Source organism: Phoenix dactylifera, chromosome 14 (genome assembly GCF_009389715.1).
Source record: "Phoenix dactylifera cultivar Barhee BC4 chromosome 14, palm_55x_up_171113_PBpolish2nd_filt_p, whole genome shotgun sequence".
Lineage (NCBI taxonomy): Eukaryota > Viridiplantae > Streptophyta > Magnoliopsida > Arecales > Arecaceae > Phoenix > Phoenix dactylifera.
The window spans coordinates 22,441,613-22,458,678 of NC_052405.1; the positions used below are offsets into that span (position 1 = coordinate 22,441,613).

The 17,066-nt window shown below is 35.0% G+C and overlaps 1 protein-coding gene across 5 annotated transcripts in view; it reads left to right on the forward strand.

Annotated features, from left to right (window-relative positions):
• The first annotated feature begins 1,388 nt into the window (after window positions 1–1,388).
• The window catches only part of LOC103724199 (general negative regulator of transcription subunit 3-like), a 30,958-nt gene continuing 15,280 nt past the window's right edge, over window positions 1,389–17,066 (forward strand). For 2 of the 5 annotated variants that reach the window (XM_039133894.1, XM_039133896.1), the window contains exons 1-7: window positions 1,389–1,642; window positions 1,730–1,861; window positions 10,190–10,327; window positions 14,459–14,509; window positions 15,441–15,530; window positions 15,658–15,804; window positions 15,918–16,091. In XM_039133894.1, the coding sequence (XP_038989822.1) occupies window positions 1,550–1,642; window positions 1,730–1,861; window positions 10,190–10,327; window positions 14,459–14,509; window positions 15,441–15,530; window positions 15,658–15,804; window positions 15,918–16,091 (825 nt within the window). In that variant the 5' untranslated portion in view covers window positions 1,389–1,549. The remainder of the gene's footprint in view (window positions 1,643–1,729; window positions 1,862–10,189; window positions 10,328–14,458; window positions 14,510–15,440; window positions 15,531–15,657; window positions 15,805–15,917; window positions 16,092–17,066) is intronic. The other 3 variants (XM_008815389.4, XM_039133895.1, XM_008815390.4) reach the window with 3 other exon arrangements.

Consider the following 17,066-nt stretch of genomic DNA (forward strand, 5'->3'; position numbering starts at 1 on the left):
TTCCCTTCATTCCATTGGCACTATAAGCTCCAAGTGGTGATATTATAATCTATATTTCCCTACTCACTTGAGAAGATATAGTGTGAAGAAGAGGGAGGGAAAAGTCGATTGCCGTTGAAGTGTTCACATCAATATAGCACTTTTGGAATTTTTGGATTTTTTTTAAGCTTATCACTACCAGAAAAGAATGGATGTTTTCTTAGTGCTTGGTAGCTGAACTTTTGTTTGGGATCGATGGAACAACCATTACAAGAGCTTGAGAAGAAACTACAATAATAAAACAAAAGCTTAAAAATAATGGCTGTTTTATTCTTTTTGTTCTATTTTTTCTTTCGAAAGTGTTGTTCTTCAGAATCTCCACAGTAGTCACAACAGCTATAATGTCATTCTAAGAGTTGAAAGCTCAACTTCATTATGTAACAGCACATACCTTTTGGTGAGGTTGATGTAAGAAGAACAGTTTCTTAGTATTAGAAATCTGGATCTGATTCTTCTTGTTTGAATCAATAACGCTGAGATTGTTCCCACCCTTCATGATCTCCACCATAAGAGGATTCAATTGGAGAGAGAGAGAGAGAGAAGGGCAATGCTATTTTTTCTTTTGAGTTAAAATATATCCGATGGATTTTTTATGAAGATGGATGACTTGTTTTCTTTAAAAGAATGGGACTCAGGGCCGGCCCAACCCTTAGGCAACTGAGGCGGTCGCCTAAGGCCCCGGCCCAAAGAAGGCCCACCGCAGGAAATGTCTCAAAGACAAAATGGAAAAAAAAGGCCTACTGTGAATTCGCCTTAGGCCGGCCCACTGTAGGGAAGGCCTCAAAGACAAAACGGCCTTAGGCCCCCAAATACATTAGGCTGCTCCTGATGGGACTTTTAGTAATATGGGTTGCGTAATATTCCTAAGATACTAAATGGGAAAGAGGAGGGAATCACTAGAAGGCTGAACACAAGGAAAAGCTTTAAATTTAGAAGAGCTAGAAGGGGAGGAAGGAGAAGAGAAAAGGGGAGGGGAGAGATATTAGTCGGTAGTTTAGAAAATGTGGACCCTCCCATCCTCTAAATATATATAGGATAAATTAGTTATTTTTTATTTTATATTAACATGCTGATAAATGACTATGCCATATTGCAACAAAAAAAATAAATTTTAAAATTTATATAAGTATATATCATGAAAATTTAAAAAGTGAAAATCGTGAAAAGCTGAAGGATGTCTCAGTATTTTATTCTCTTGCTTCACCGAAATCCGTCAATTCAGCTTCATAATCAGTTAGGTCATCCAACATCCCGGGCAAAGCCAAATGAACGGTCCTGATCATCAAATGTCCTCACGGACGTCAAGATTAGCGTTAGAACAGTAAGAATATAACAGCCGTAAGAGACCCTCGTGTCGTTCCAGACCTCTTCAGATTTGCCCCGAAAGAACCAAGGCCTCCGCTTTCCACGCCCCATACTCTCCAGTCCGAAACCCTAGAACGAAGGCGAAAAGCCTGAAAGTTTGAGATCCTTGGATGCTCGGATTCTGCGACTCCGAGGCGATTTCACCATGGGAGCGAGCCGGAAACTCCAGGGCGAGATCGACCGGGTCTTGAAGAAGGTCCAGGAGGGCGTCGAGGTTTTCGACAGCATTTGGAACAAGGTTTTTCTTCCTAAATTTTCTAATTTTTATTGGTTTTCTTATGATTTTTTTTGGATTGTTTACATAATTTCTTGGATTTTTTGGTAGGTTTATGACACGGAGAACGCCAATCAGAAGGAGAAATTCGAAGCGGATTTAAAGAAGGAGATCAAGAAGCTGCAGCGATATCGGGATCAGATCAAGACATGGATCCAGTCGAGCGAGATAAAGGACAAAAAGGTGAAGCTCTTATGTTAATTCTAGGGTTTTCTCTTAATGCTGGGATATCTTTGTGAAGCACTGTTTCGAGCACATTTGTAATGTGCTCGAATTCTTTGTGCATGTGTTCTAGTAAAGAGAGTATCCCAGAAATGGAGGAGACAGGAAAATGTGCTCGAATTCTTTGTGCATGTGTTCTAGTAAAGAGAGTATCCCAGAAATGGAGGAGACAGGCCTTTTGCTGAATTTAAGGTATAAGAGCATTCAGTTACAGTTAAACATGAGCAGCATTCCATTGAAGCCAGGATAATAATCAAATAAAAGAACTGGAGTACCCAACCATCATGATTGGCAGAGTTATTCATATGCCATTTTAGACTTATTACCCTCAACAGCGTTGCCAACAGCACAATGCAAAAGGAGCTATTTGAACATGAAATGGTCTTTACCCAAGTACCTGCATTTCTAGCTTTGTTATCCTAGTAAGATGCTTATACTTCCTTAAGGTAATTTGTTCTAGCATCATCTAATCCAGGTTCAAATCTATCCAAATATTAGTCATTTTGTTGGTGGAAGATCTCAGTGGATTCTAATCGGGGTATCATTAGGGGAACGTTATAAAATTTCTATGTTTCAAAATCTGAAGGGAAAATGCTTGGAGTTATCATTATTTTTTGCACAAATTTCCAGCTTTTTTTGTTCCAGTCTTCAAAATTTTTAGGATCTATTATTGGAATTAGTGTTGTTTATTTGAGTCATAGGTTTTGGAAGTTTAGCATTTTCATCCATATCATCCTGAATTACTTGGCAAACTATTTGGAACCAAAACATTGTGTACTCAAGTACCTACTCTTCTATCTTCATGGTTCTGTTAGGTTGCTTCTTCCTCCTCTAACTGGATTCTTTTAGCATCATATCAATATAAGTTCTAGCTTTATCCAAACATTTGTAACTTTGTTATAAGGTCTTAGTGGATTCTTATTTTTATGTCATTTGGGGAAGCTTTATTGATTGCTGTAAAATTTTTGCTAATGCTATGGAAGGCTTCGAGAATATGCTTCGTAATTGTGAAGATCACAATGGATGCTGATTAAGATGTCATTCTGGAGAGCTTTGTTGAATATTGTAAAATTTATGTAACTCTGTTGTATCTTCAGAGAATGTGCCTAGAATCATTTGCTGTTCTACCCATGATTTTATGTCCCCCTTCTAAATATTCTTTTGAATTTTTTAAGATTTATTATTGAATTAATTTTGCTAATATTAGTTAGAGGATATAGAATGTTAATTATCCCAGAACAGCATATTGCAAGTAACTAAAACATCGTGATCCAAGTACTGAAACTTCTGGCTTCCTTTCCCTACTAAGTTGCTTCTTCGTTAAGTGAGTTTCTTCTAGGATTGCCTCAATAAAGCTCAAACTTTCAGAATGTTAGAACATATATTGGAAATATTGTCAAGACAAAGGATTATCAAATGATGTAAACTATACTACATCTTTATGGAATATTATGAGAAAATGCTCAAAATCATTAGTAATCTACCTTTAATTTCTCCACTCCCCTTATAAACATTCTTTGGAATTTCTAAGATTAGTATTTGTGTGCCATGCATGTGAAAGGAAATATACAAATGGCATGTGATTTGTTGACATGAAAGAGAGGGCAACTTGCCCAATTTATTGAGAGTGGAAGGAACTCCAAATAGGAGTACTTATTGACAAAAGGATAACCTAAAGATGATTAACTCATGGCTATTGAGAACAAACTGAATCAGTTAGATCTATTTCTTAATCTAACATGCTTCTATGGAACCATAGTTGAAAGGATCGAAAAAGTCAGTCATTCACAACTAGTGATGATGGATTCCTTAAAATGTTAAAGATCAGTAATCCTTTTTAGAGATTAATGGATTTAGTGTTATACATATGTGAGGAAGGTTAGGAGAAAGAGACAAGGATAAGAAAGAACATAGAAGGAGAGGTAGTAAGAAAGAAAAACATAGTAAGAAGAAAGGAGCAAACTACTCTCACACTCTTTGAAAAACAATGTCTAATTTTGTTGTTTCGTAGAATCGATTACTCATCTTGAAAAGGATCCATGATGCTCTTTGAAATTACATTTTGGTTGCTTTTTCATGATTGAAGACATGAGCTCACTTGAATCTCGAGTTGTGACTATTGTGACTATATATATATATATAATAGTATAGATGTTAGCCTTACTTAACAAGCGAAATGTTCGTATATAGTATAACTTTACAAGAAAAACTGTAATACAATCTACAAGTCTAAGACTAATACAACTTTAGGATAAAATCCATAGTACATAATAAAATACTTTTGAGATCACAATAAAACCAGACTATGCTAATCTACTGTAGGGTTTGTGCTGCTTCAACAATCGCCAGATCCCCGAAATTGCTTGTTGATTCCTCTTTGTTCATGAACCAACCCTACTCTTACAAATCATTTTGAAATTTTTATGATAAAGATTTGAGTGAGTAACATAACTTATTAGTAACTTCAACATAGTCTAAGGAATTTAAGTCTAATTTGAAATCAAATAGTATTAAGCATATGCTTCATAAATCAAATATATAGAAAATGTCAGATAAAGGTTCCATGAAACCATTTCAAACAAAGCATTGAAAACAGAGTCTTCTAATTAGAGATTCACGTATTAGAAAGAGGTCAAAAAGCAGTGACGGAAGATCTTATCCTGGTTCACATGGATAACATTTTCATATAATGAAAGTCATATCTTACTCTTTTACCCTTGGGACCACATAAATCCTCCTTGCTATTTAGAGAGGGGGAATCCTCCCTTGTAAACTAGATCAGGACATATACATCTTCACTCATAAATCTGTATTTCGGATGAGGTCTCATAATCCTCAAGTTCCACATATACCACTTGGCCAAGAGTTCCACATATATCATCATGCATAATCTAAATGAGGCCACATATACTGTGGCCATAGAAATCCCACTGATAGTTCAAATGGCTCTGAAAATATTTAGTTATGAAGGGGTTTCACCAATATGAATATAACATGTATTAGAAAATTCCAAATAAAGGTCACAAATGTATAAAATATTTTCATAAAAAAATATTCTAAACTTGTATTAGAAAGTTCCAAATAACGGTGACAAATGTATAAAATATTTTCATGACAACATATTCTTAATTCCATAAACATATAGTTTAACAAGTATCAAATATCTAAAAAGAAGCAAGGGGACATATAGTTTTGAAATTCGGGAATATCTTTACATTCTGAAACAAATTATGGGGTCCAAAATCAAAGAAACCCTGAGTACTAACTAGTTTTATAGTCTTTGAAAATAACACTAAATTCAAAAATGTACAAAACTTAAATCTGTTTGTAAGATTGATGACCAAAACTGAAAAAGAATTCTTGGTCTCTAGGGTTTCCAAGGAGATTTTAAAGGTTGCTGAGTTTTAGGGTTTCAAGGGGACATATAGTTTTGAAGAAACTCGAATGTAAGGTTACAAGAATAAAATCTAACTTGAGTTTAGGAGGCGGTACAAAAATTACATAAAAGAAACCCTAGAATATGAAATTTGACTAAAGATCGGAACACACAAAGGGATTAGAAGCTTGCATAACATTACTTAAATTCAAAAGAATATGGAAAAACCACTTACTTAAAATGTGAATAAAGCTCCTAAGTCTCTTGTCCATGCTCCTCTTCTCCTCCTACTTAGCTGGTCTGCCACCCTGTAATTTGTAGGCAAGTTAAGTCGGTTCCCAATGTCACGATGGTAGTTGGTTGGGGCAAGGAGCTCAAGTAGGTAAAGGTCCTCGTTTTCATTTTATTTTCATTTCAATTTCCATTTACTTGAGACATTACATGTAAATTAAGGAAGGAACTCCTATTTGAGTTCAATAACATACTCAAAATCAAACTACAGATTTAGCATTGGGTCAAATTCAACTTTAAAATGCTAGGCTGTTTCTTAAATTTTTAAGATTTTATAAATTCTAATATACCAAAATATTATCAGAACCCAAAAGTCCTGTAGAAACAGTCTCTAAGGTGCATATTCAGTCTTGCATACATCCTGACATATATCTATGCATTCTAGATTTTCCAACCGATAGCCAGAACTAACTGAGCCTAAACCAATCTGAGTTTGTTTTCTTTCTTTGGCTTTTTGATACTTAATGGTAAACAGTAGCTTGAGGTTCTCGCAAATGCCTCTCATGGAGGGGCAATCAAGAATATATGAATGACTGTTTTCACTTGGAAGTTGCCGAAATAACAACAAGAGTGATGTTCCAACCCTTCTTAGCCAAAAGTTAACCATGCTGAAGAAGGTTTTTTCGTACTGACCATATGTAAATTCTAATTTTGTTAGGGGCTGAATTTTTGAGCAAAGTAAAAGGGACAAATCAAACCACTCAGTTCAAAAATGAGAAGATGGAATGAACAGAGTAATTTTGAGTTGAAACAGTTTTCCATTTAGGTATAGTAAGGTCACAATAGGATAGAAAAGGGCCAGAATTTCTATTAGGTGATTTCATTGGTGTCTTCCTCATGATCTAGAGACTAGAGGTCTTGTCACACCCACATCCCAAACACTGTTTATACTCCATGTGGAAGCCACAAATGCCTCTTTCTTGACACAAGATGGGAGATGTTGGAAAAGGGAGAAAAGAGGAATATCCCCAACCTAAGCATCCTCCCAATATCTGATGGAATGACCGTCACCCAAAATGAAGGAAATGCAACACCAGAATGGATTCATTCTTTGGCAAATGTCATGTCTATTATGATACTCCTTTTGCTCTGGGGTCCAAATCTTCTTTTGCTATAATAGCTGATATAAAACATACCAAGCCTTGTTTGAAAAGTAACTTTTCTTTTTTAGCTTTATAGGCATTTTTCCAATCCACTAAGTAGGAGAAGCTGCTGTAGCCAACATGGCTTGCAATTTCCCTTTTTGATCAACAACATTTTATTTATTATGTGATTTGACAAACGGACTACAGATGTATTTCCCTTGTTTTTCCTTCTTAAAAAGGAGGTATTTAATGAGGATGAGGGTAGTTTTAGAGGCGGGGAAAATGGTGGTGGGATTGGTTAGATGTGTGCTTGATGGTCCTAGATTATATTAAACTTATGTTTGGATGCAAGGCTTCACATTATATATTGTGATAGTGTGGGCCATGTGCAATGCATATCCAAGGATATATGGTTATATGCATGGGCTTGCGCAATGCTCATGAGGGTCAACTCCCTATTTGATTAAAATTTTTTTCTCCTTAATTGTTTATATCTACTCAGTTACCCAACATTTTTTGGATGCTTGTGAGAGAAAGCATAAACGGATATGATGTCCATTGGCTAATATAGTTGGGACCTGTGTCCCTGCTTGATAGGTTTCTTAAGGAAAGAGATGATATTGCATTAGATATAAAGTTGAGCATAAAGAAATGATTCTTCTTTTCATGGTTCCCATGCAAGAAGGAGATGTATCACCATTGAGCATTAAGAAAAAGAAACAGAAGAAAGCCACTCAATTTCTCTCCCCTTTTCTAATGCATTGAGACTAATTAAGGATGACCATAAAGAAGGTAGAGGAGTTCGGCTAAAAGGAGGGGAGTCCAGTCATAAGAGGCTTATCATTTAAATGATAGATGTACTTTTGGAATTAATGATATTTACTTTTACATAGGCTTTGGAGGTCTGATTAACATACTTATCCACAATGTTTGCTATGCTTATTGCAAAAGAGACTATTTGTAAACAAAACTTTGTGCACTTGAATACTTGCACTCCTAGCTTCTTTTCCTTCCAAGTTGCTTGTACTTAAGCTTGTTTCTTCTAGCGTTGCATTAACATTGGGATCTTTTGTGAATATTAAGGTGTAAAGCCAATTGAATAAGCACTTTTACCTTGAAGAGATCAATAAGCACTTTAACACTTTGTTTTGGGTTGGATGGCTAACCCAGGTCAGGATATGCTACTTCATATTGTTAAGAAAGGAAGATAATCATCTCACTAGGAGATTGACAGTCCCTAGCATTGTGGATGCTGATTTAGAGCAAACAAAGGTTGGGGGAAGAAGATCTTGAAACAAGAGAAGAGCAATTGAGATCTCTTCAAGCAAGTAGGAGTGAGCTCTCTTTTTATCGATGGAGGCAAACTTTAATAAAAAGTGAAGTGGCCCAAGAATTGTTGAAAGAAGTACTTTATTTCTTGAAGATTGAAGCATGATTAAGGGATCAAGCACAATACACTTGTTGAGAAACTCAATCCTAGAAACATACAAGATCCCTAGGAGGTCAAGATCATAACAACATTGGCATCTCAATCCTAGCTCAAACTTCATGCAAATGTTTGTAATGTTGTTTGAAGATCTCAGGTGCTAATTCATGTATTATTAGGAGAAAGGTTTATTTGGTGCTGTAAAATTTGTGTGTACTTATGTTGGAATCTTCCAAAACATTGCACAGAATCGTTACTATTCTACCCATAGATTTTTCCTTGCCCCCCTAAACATTCTTTGAAATTTTTAAGATTTGTTGCTTGGAATCTTTGATGTTCACTTGAATCAAAGGGCTTAAATTTTGATTAACATATTCAAATGGACCTACATTGTGGATTTTGAATGTAATGTCTTATTGCTTTCTTGTAAATTTTTTTTTTAGCTTGTACTTTATAGGGTGCATGGTGATTATTTCATAATCTCCGGAATACTTGTTTCATTCATTGTACTTCAGTAAATGGTGAGCCTTGTGCAATAGTAAGGTTGTTCCACCGTGACTGAGTGTCACGGGTTTGGAACATAAAAACAACTTCTGTGCATGCAAGGGTAAAGCTGAATCCATTTGACCCTTCATAGGCCCCACATTGGTGGGAGCCTCGTGCATTAGGATAACCCTTTTTTATCCATTGCACGTCCATGTTTTTCATCACATAATTTATTTTTTGTTTTTCCATTGCTTGTGAATTAAGAAAAACACTACTAACATTGTATATTTAGGGCTTGTTTGGCTATTCCTACATGATTGGGCTGAAATCCTGTAGGATTTGTGGATTGGGCTGTTCATTTATGCACGACCCTGTATCGACCGAACTCCACCCAACCCAAATTCCGTGGGAAGAAAAAATAGACCTCCATAGGTCTTTTTTTTTCTTCATGCAGTCCAAAAGCTAGGATCCGAGTTGCGTTTGAACAGGTTCTTAGAAAATGGAAGCTAGATGGGCCAACAGGCCTGATTCCTACATGATTTTTAGCCCAATTCTGTAGGAATATCCAAACAGGTCCTCAATATGCTAATTATCTCGGGTTTCTAGCAGTAGTGCCCCTGCAACTGCTCTGATCTGGTTGTTTAGGATTTGGAATACATCCATGATGATTGAATTAGTGGGATTAAAATCATTGGTACAAATAATTTCATGTTTAAGATATTTTTTTGATGCTTCTCTCATTTATGATCAGTCTGGGATGTTTTGTAGTCTGGCAGTCATAAACATGATAGTGTAATGGTTAGAATTATAAATTCAGGAGAGACAACATAGAAGATGATAGAATCAATGACTAAAGTGGTTTGAGGTAAAGAAGGTCTAAGTTACTGAGTGTTGGCTTTTGTTTCTGATTGTATTTGTAGGTGAAAAGCTGAGAATCAGAGAACTGTGTAAGAACTAAGAAGTGATTTTTCTTTTTCTTTCTTTTACACATGCTCGTATACATTAGGTTTTTCTTAAGAGAAAAATGGTATATAATGCAACTTAAGAACTACATATGTTGGATTGCATTCATTGTTAGATGCATAAAAATTTCTTATTTTTCTCTTTCAAACCGGTATTTTTTAAAAGGCTAATATCAAGATTGGAAAAACTTCTAATTCTGAAATCGAACACTCAGTTCATGCTATTTGACAACAAAGTGCTATTGTTCTTGCTGGCTATTGGATTTCGTTTGAACTTGACTGTTGAATCAATGTGCCTGTTGCTTCTTAATAATTTGCTTATTCTAAGAAATATGACTATACTTTTGACGGAAACATGTGCATTTGATGTTTTGTTCTTAAAGCTGGTGACACTTCATATTTCACTATGAAAACCTTCATGATAGGTTTTTTGATATTTTGTGTTTATGTTCAGAAATGTGCATGATTTCTGTTTCATTCCAATAATTTTGCTTGTATGATCACATATTATATAATTCAAATGTCTTATTTCCAAATGTATAAGTGTATTTACTTCATTTATTAACTATACATTAGTTGATGCTGAATAAATGATACTCTCCTATAAATGTAGGCTCATGACTCTGGGGTTGACTCTCAGTTTTGTGATATATGTTGACATAGGTTAGTGCCTCTTATGAGCAGGCTCTCATGGATGCTCGCAAGCTTATTGAGCGTGAAATGGAAAGGTTTAAGGTTTGCGAAAAGGAAACTAAAACAAAAGCCTTCTCCAAAGAAGGGTTAGGCCAACAACCAAAAACTGTAAGTGGCACCTTATCTTTTACTTCCATGTTTTAATTCTCATGAATTAAGGTCATTTGTTTTTTATGGACTAACAAAATGATTTCAATATGCTAGTTTTGCTACAATCAACTACATAATCTCTAATATTGCAAGTGCAACAGCTGTAGTTTCCATTTCTCAGAGGCCCATTTTCAGATTCTTTTTTTGATGAAGCTTACCCAACAAATAGATGCTATATTTATTGATTTGCAGAAGCATTTCTAATAATAACATGTTCATATGATGCACATTGGAAGAAGAGATGGTGGGAATTTGGTTGGATACTTTTGAGGGCATGAAGTGGGTTATGGGACAGAGACAACATCTTGAGCTCATTATTATTTCATACTATAAGCATGACATGTTGCAATTGAATTAGGATTTTGGAGGGTTCCAATCTTGGGGAAAGTAAGATTCTACGTGATGTCCGAAAAAATTTTGAATACAGAACTTCCTATATGTTATTAAAAAAAGCTGAAAGGTCTAAGAAGGGTCTATAGATGGGCAAGAATGCAGTAAACCTGGTATGCAATAGGTGCGGATGCTAATCATGTATAAATCATGTCCAGCTAGCTGCAAGTAATATAATTGTGGCATAGAAACAACCTTGGGATTATCAAAAAACACAAGAATAGAGATAAAAGAAGTTCAAAAACTTGCTATCAGTTCCAGTTTGATTGGGCTAATCATTTTGAGTTTGGCAATTTTTGTCTGAGTTTGGAGTTTTAAGGGAAAAATATAAAATCCAAGAGAGCCTACGAAAAATTACAAAAAAAAAAAAAGTAAAGCAAACCAAGAAATAGTTATCACAAAACTTTTAGACTATCTTGTATTGAAATCATTGGTAATAGGTTTTGGTGCTTTCAGATTGAAAATCTAAAGTGGTGAAAAATTCATGGTTATATTAAAAAAAAATTAAAATGTTGAAAAAATCTTGTTGGGCATCACTTTGAAGCATGCATTATTCAGTTGAGTATATAACCATATAGTTATGTATAAGAGTAAAATATACAAATATAGATCTACCTATAATTGTGCCAAAACTAAGAATGTGATATATAAAATTTGAAAACAATACTATGATTATATATATAGCTCATCCAGCTATTTATGAATTTTATGAATTTTAGCTTAGATCATATGGACTCTTTTCTTTTCATCACTTTTGGAACAAATCTATCAAAAACTGAAGAAGCCTCATTAGTGTAGAGAAAGGTCCATCATCTCTTGAACTTCTTGGACTAAACTCCTAATTTGTTCCAAGTTCCAAAATTCTTAAAAAGGTGAAAATATTTATGTTTTATCTTTAGAAAATGCTTCATAGTGCTCAGAAGCAGGCAAAATAGTATATTTAGTTGATTTTATGTCACATTTATTAAAATTAAAGTGTTCATTTTGGTCAAACACTCACTTTTCTCAATGCATAAAACTAAACATATTTAGAAATCATGGTTTTCACACATCTTTCCATTTCATCCTAAACAAATTTTCAAGTAAATGGCAATCATAAATGTATTTGATTAGTAATTTTCTTAACCATATCCTTCTGAGATGTAAGAGAATATTTATTTATTTACATATATTTATTAACCACACCTAGTGTTTTTTAGTGAGTGTTGGATAGTCAAAATATTAGTTGAACAAGTAAATTAGACATCCAAAGAATCATAACTCAATAGCTAGTTTCTAATACCAGATTGGCTAGTCATACTGGAAAATCGGTGAGATAGTCCCCTATCCGATTTGGTTTCATAATCGGACTAGAAATGCAATTGACCTGGTGAAAATTAGGCTGAAGCGGACGGTTTTTGAGAAAACAGGTGACCCGGCTGGGTGAAAAGGAGTAAAACTAACTCTTAGAAATGAGAAAATTGGAAAAATAAGTGGAGATTTAATATCCAAATCTCCTATATGCTTACAAATCTTAGCCATCAAGACAATGTTTCATGCTTTATTGTTATGATTATTAACTATACTTGTAGTTATAAGGTATATATATCATTAGATGAGGCTATTATAAATATCAACAATCAATTCTTTTTCACGAAAAGATAATCAATTCCTTTTGCATTCCATGGAAATTGGACTTTCCATTGGAATCTTAAACAATGAGGAACTTTGTCGTAAGCTGTTTGGATGAGATTTTGTCATTTCAAAATACCATGCAAAGGAACGACCACCTGGGAATGATAAAACCACAAATTCTCTTTCTTTCTTCCCATGTTTTTTCTATGTAAGACGAGAAGCTCTTGGCTCTTTTTATGCATTTCTCAACATAACTAATCCTTTTCCTTTGCCCCTTTCTTTCTTTACCATTCCTTTGTTCGCCTTCTGTCCCTAGTGTGTCAAACCAATCTCTATCACCTTTCCTGACAGCCATCTTAACCAATGAAGATAGTATGCTTGCCTAGGATGAAGTTGGCAAAGCGGACGGGGGCAGTGACAAGGTCATCAAAGATGAGGTGGGTGCTGGCTTTAATATTTGAAGAGTGTAGAAGATCAGGTCGGGATGGGAGTGGTAAGAGAGAAAGAAAGTGCTTGGAGAGGAAGCACCGAGCAAGAAAATTTGGATTTTTGGGCTAGTCACCACTTGTCATGTAGATCGGGAAAGTCTACAACAATTTTAGCCATGATGGAAGTTCTTGATGACATCTAAAGTTTTTGGAGACTTCATCCACCATCAGCACAATCAATTATCCTGTCTACAATCGACATTCTGGATTTGGCATCTAATTTTGACGACTTCAGTTGTGGCTTTAATCTTTGAATTGTGATGCTTTTGACATGACTGATGTCCTCGATGACTTTGTCCATGATTAACATCTTTGACGGCCTCAGCTATGGTCAGCAACATTTTCATTTGCAATCAATATCTTCAAGATCTCATTCATGACCCTAATATTTAGTGACTTCGCTTGCAATCAACAACTTTGTCTATGATCGTCACGACTCAAGTCTATGATGATTCTAGATCTTTGTCTATGATTTTGCTACGTCTATGAGAAGCTTTTACCATCCCTTCTACCTTGTTATAACCACCTCATTCGATAAGTTATCATTAGATAGCCTATGGACAATATTGATTGTCTATGATCACTTGTAGTAACTATTCTCAATATATCTTTATGGCCTGTGGAAACTACCTTTATCCACCTCTTTGATATCATATGACCTTTATGGAAATAACAATTACCTCTTTACTATAAACTTAGAGAGCACTTGGCATGGGGCAGCAAGCAACAATAAGGAATCAGCATCAAATCTCTGAGATTTTGACAGAATATCCTACACCTTGAAGATTTAAGGTTTTCAAGATATTAAGGGCATGTTTGGGGAAATCCTATGCGATCTAGCAGGATCAAGCAAGAAGGGCCGGAGATAGAGAAGGAAGAAAATGGGAGAGGGGGAGAGCGCACGCAGTAGGGGTCGCAGGGTCCAACCCCTTTAAAGTCTTCTTTTTCATCCTGTGGCGATCGGGCCCCGCAACCACACCATTCTCTCCTTCCACCTTTCAGTTTAGTTCCTGCTTTAGCTCCATGCTTTGGAGAGGATGAGTATTCGCAGGATTTTAACAATAAGTTGAGTTAATCCTAGTAAAGAAGTAAAAGATCTAAAGACATGAGGAAGTCTTTGAGTTTTGATCCTTGCCTCACCATAATGATTATGTACGGAAATCATGCATTTAACTGCTTAGCTATAGTCAATTTGCTTGCAAACATATAATGTTACAACATGATTGATTTTGGAAAAGGGTCATAAACAATACCTTTAGTTTAGGTGTTCCATCCCTAGGCATTCAGATTTAAATGAAGAAAATGTTGGAAGTTATTTCTGATGTCTTTTCTTCTGAACAAGGTCAACTGTTACTCAGGAAAAAAATCCTTATTTGTGCTTATTGCCAAGTGAGTTGAATTAATTGTTTTTTTTACAATTAAACATCCTCAAAATTATATCTTTGCTATACTAAGTTATAGTCAATATTAAAGCTCTGTAGACAACTGATGCTCGCACATTACTACTGTAAATATTGTTTATTGCCGCAAATGGTTGGGAAATGTACTTTGAATTCTTAATGCTGTTACGTTTTTACTAAGTCCTTTTTTTGTGTAGGATCCAAAAGAAAAGGCTAAATCAGAGACAAGGGACTGGCTCAACAATGTGGTATGCAAACATTCTACCTCATCTTTTCCCCCCTTTGGACTGTTGCAAGATTTTTTTCTCATATTGTTTGTGAATGACTTTCTTCAATCTTGAACTCTATTAATTTATTGTTTTTAGCGTCTGTGTGTGTGTGTGAGAGAGAGAGAGATGCTTGCCCGCAGTGTTTTCAACCTTCATCAATTGCTTAGGGGTGTAGATACCGTTGCACCAAGCTGCTGTAACTAGTTGTCTTGGAATATTATATATAATGATTAACAACTTCATTTCTTTCAATGTGTTATAGCTATCTCTATGACCAACTATGATGCCGTGACATGTTGAACCCGTATATATAGAATGTCTTTTTTTTTAAGTTAGGCATTGCTTTGTGCCTTGATGATTTTGTGGAGGATAGGAGATTGTTAACAATTCATTTCCAGTTTGAGGAAGGTACTAGCAGTTAAATTTGAAATTCCAATTGGTACTTATGTTATTAAATAATTAGATATAATCTACATTTCAGTGCTATTTGGAGATTAAAAGTTTGAATAAAATTAAAAAAATGTATTTTGTTCTTTTATGCAATTTTTTATGTAACTGATAAGCTCTTAAGATTTGTTTGAATACTGACTTGTTCATAAAAGTAATTTCTCAGAAGAAAAACTTGTTCGTGAAAGTCCAGATGACCTGCTGGTTTTCATTTGAACTTGCTTGTGCATTGATTCATCATCCAAAATTAAAAATCAAATTAAGGATCAGATTGGCTTTATGTTTTATTTCTTGTGATACATGAAAGACTGGCTAGGTTGCTCTAGTTAATGTATATTTTTTTTCCAACCTTTTTCTTTAATGCTTGGGCTAGAATTTTACATTTCTTTGTGTTTATCCTTTTTATATAGTTTTAATGGAGTTGGAGATAGTTGTTTTATATCATTCTAAATCTTTCCTGTAGGTTGGAGATTTGGAAAGTCAGATTGATAACTTTGAAGCGGAGGTTGAAGGGCTTTCTGTAAAGAAAGGAAAAACAAGGCCACCTCGACTGGTATGTTCAGAAGGAAATATCTCATCTGATTTTTGTAATAGAACATTATTATCTAGTGTCAATTTGTTTTGTTTCTTTCCTCTGTCTGTCTTGTACATCATTTGGCAATTTATTATATTTATTTCAGACACATTTGGAGATGTCTATCACAAGGCATAGGGCTCACATAATAAAGCTGGAGTTGATCTTGAGACTGTTAGATAATGATGAGTTGAGTCCTGATCAGGTCAATGATGTTAGAGATTTTCTTGAAGACTATGTTGAACGCAATCAGGTCCATCTTTATCAATTCTGTTCAGGAATGAACTCACATCATTTACAATTAATTAATTCTTGTAAAATTGACTTTGTGGGTTTGACTTTGTGAATACTCAACTGCCTGTGAAGGAGGATTTTGATGAATTTAGTGATGTCGATGAGCTGTACAGCACTTTACCTTTAGACAAAGTTGAAGCACTTGAAGATTTGGTATCACTTGGTCCTTCTAGTCTTGTTAAGGTGATCTCTATTTACTGGTTGTTATCTTCTACTTACTGGTTGTTATCTTCTAGTCTTGTTAAGGTTATCTCTATTTACTGGTTGTTATTTTTTGCTTTTAAATGTTTCTTGTTCTGAAAATTGGACAGATAGAATTTGAATGGTCCTGTATTCGTATGATTGGGGTATTGCCTGTCTGATGCTTCTTTCCATCATCAAGGAACAGTTTTTAAGGACTTTTAATTTAGTTTTAGCTATTTTTGAAGATGTCATTGTTATTCCTAGAATGTATCCTTCATTGTCTTGTTATCATACTTTCTTTCCACTTTGATTATTGCATCCTGTACCTATCATTTGTCATGTTTGATGTTCTCTTGGCAGGCTTTGTTAACTTTTATGTTTTTTTGGATCTCTTTGTTACCATATACGTTTTTAGTTTTGGACCACCAAACCATTTGATGCATTTCTGCAGCTGCTTTTACATGCCGACTTTTTCATGATAGATGCGTCTTAAGCATAATGACTACCTACGTTTATTCATTATGATCAGTATGTTAACATGCCAGCACGTGAAGATGCTGAGTAGCTGGAGGTGAACCGCAGCAACTCCAGTTACAGTAATGTGAGTTAAACTCATTAGATACTGCTGGGTTCCCTTAGCTGCTTGAAATCAATCTACTGGGCATATTACACTTACAGGGAACCATGCATCAGGATTGGGGTTACTTTATATAGTTAGAGTTACATGTGGTGTCACACTTACGGGGTACCATATGACTTTCAAGCCCTGATTTTCAGGAACCTTTTCTTTGTTTGTATAAATAATTTGATTTGAATTAAGTTTCTGCACGTGACTATGAAAATAAAAATGTGGAAACCTAAATTTTTTAGATCCTTGCTGGCCTAATCTTTTAGATCCTCACTCAACTTTGCTTGGCAGTCTTCTGGATCTTATAATGCCTGTCAGAATGATTTTTGACGACTTTTGACATTTCTTCTTATACATTTTATTCACACTGTTATACATGCTGTTATTTATGATCACTATCATATCTATGC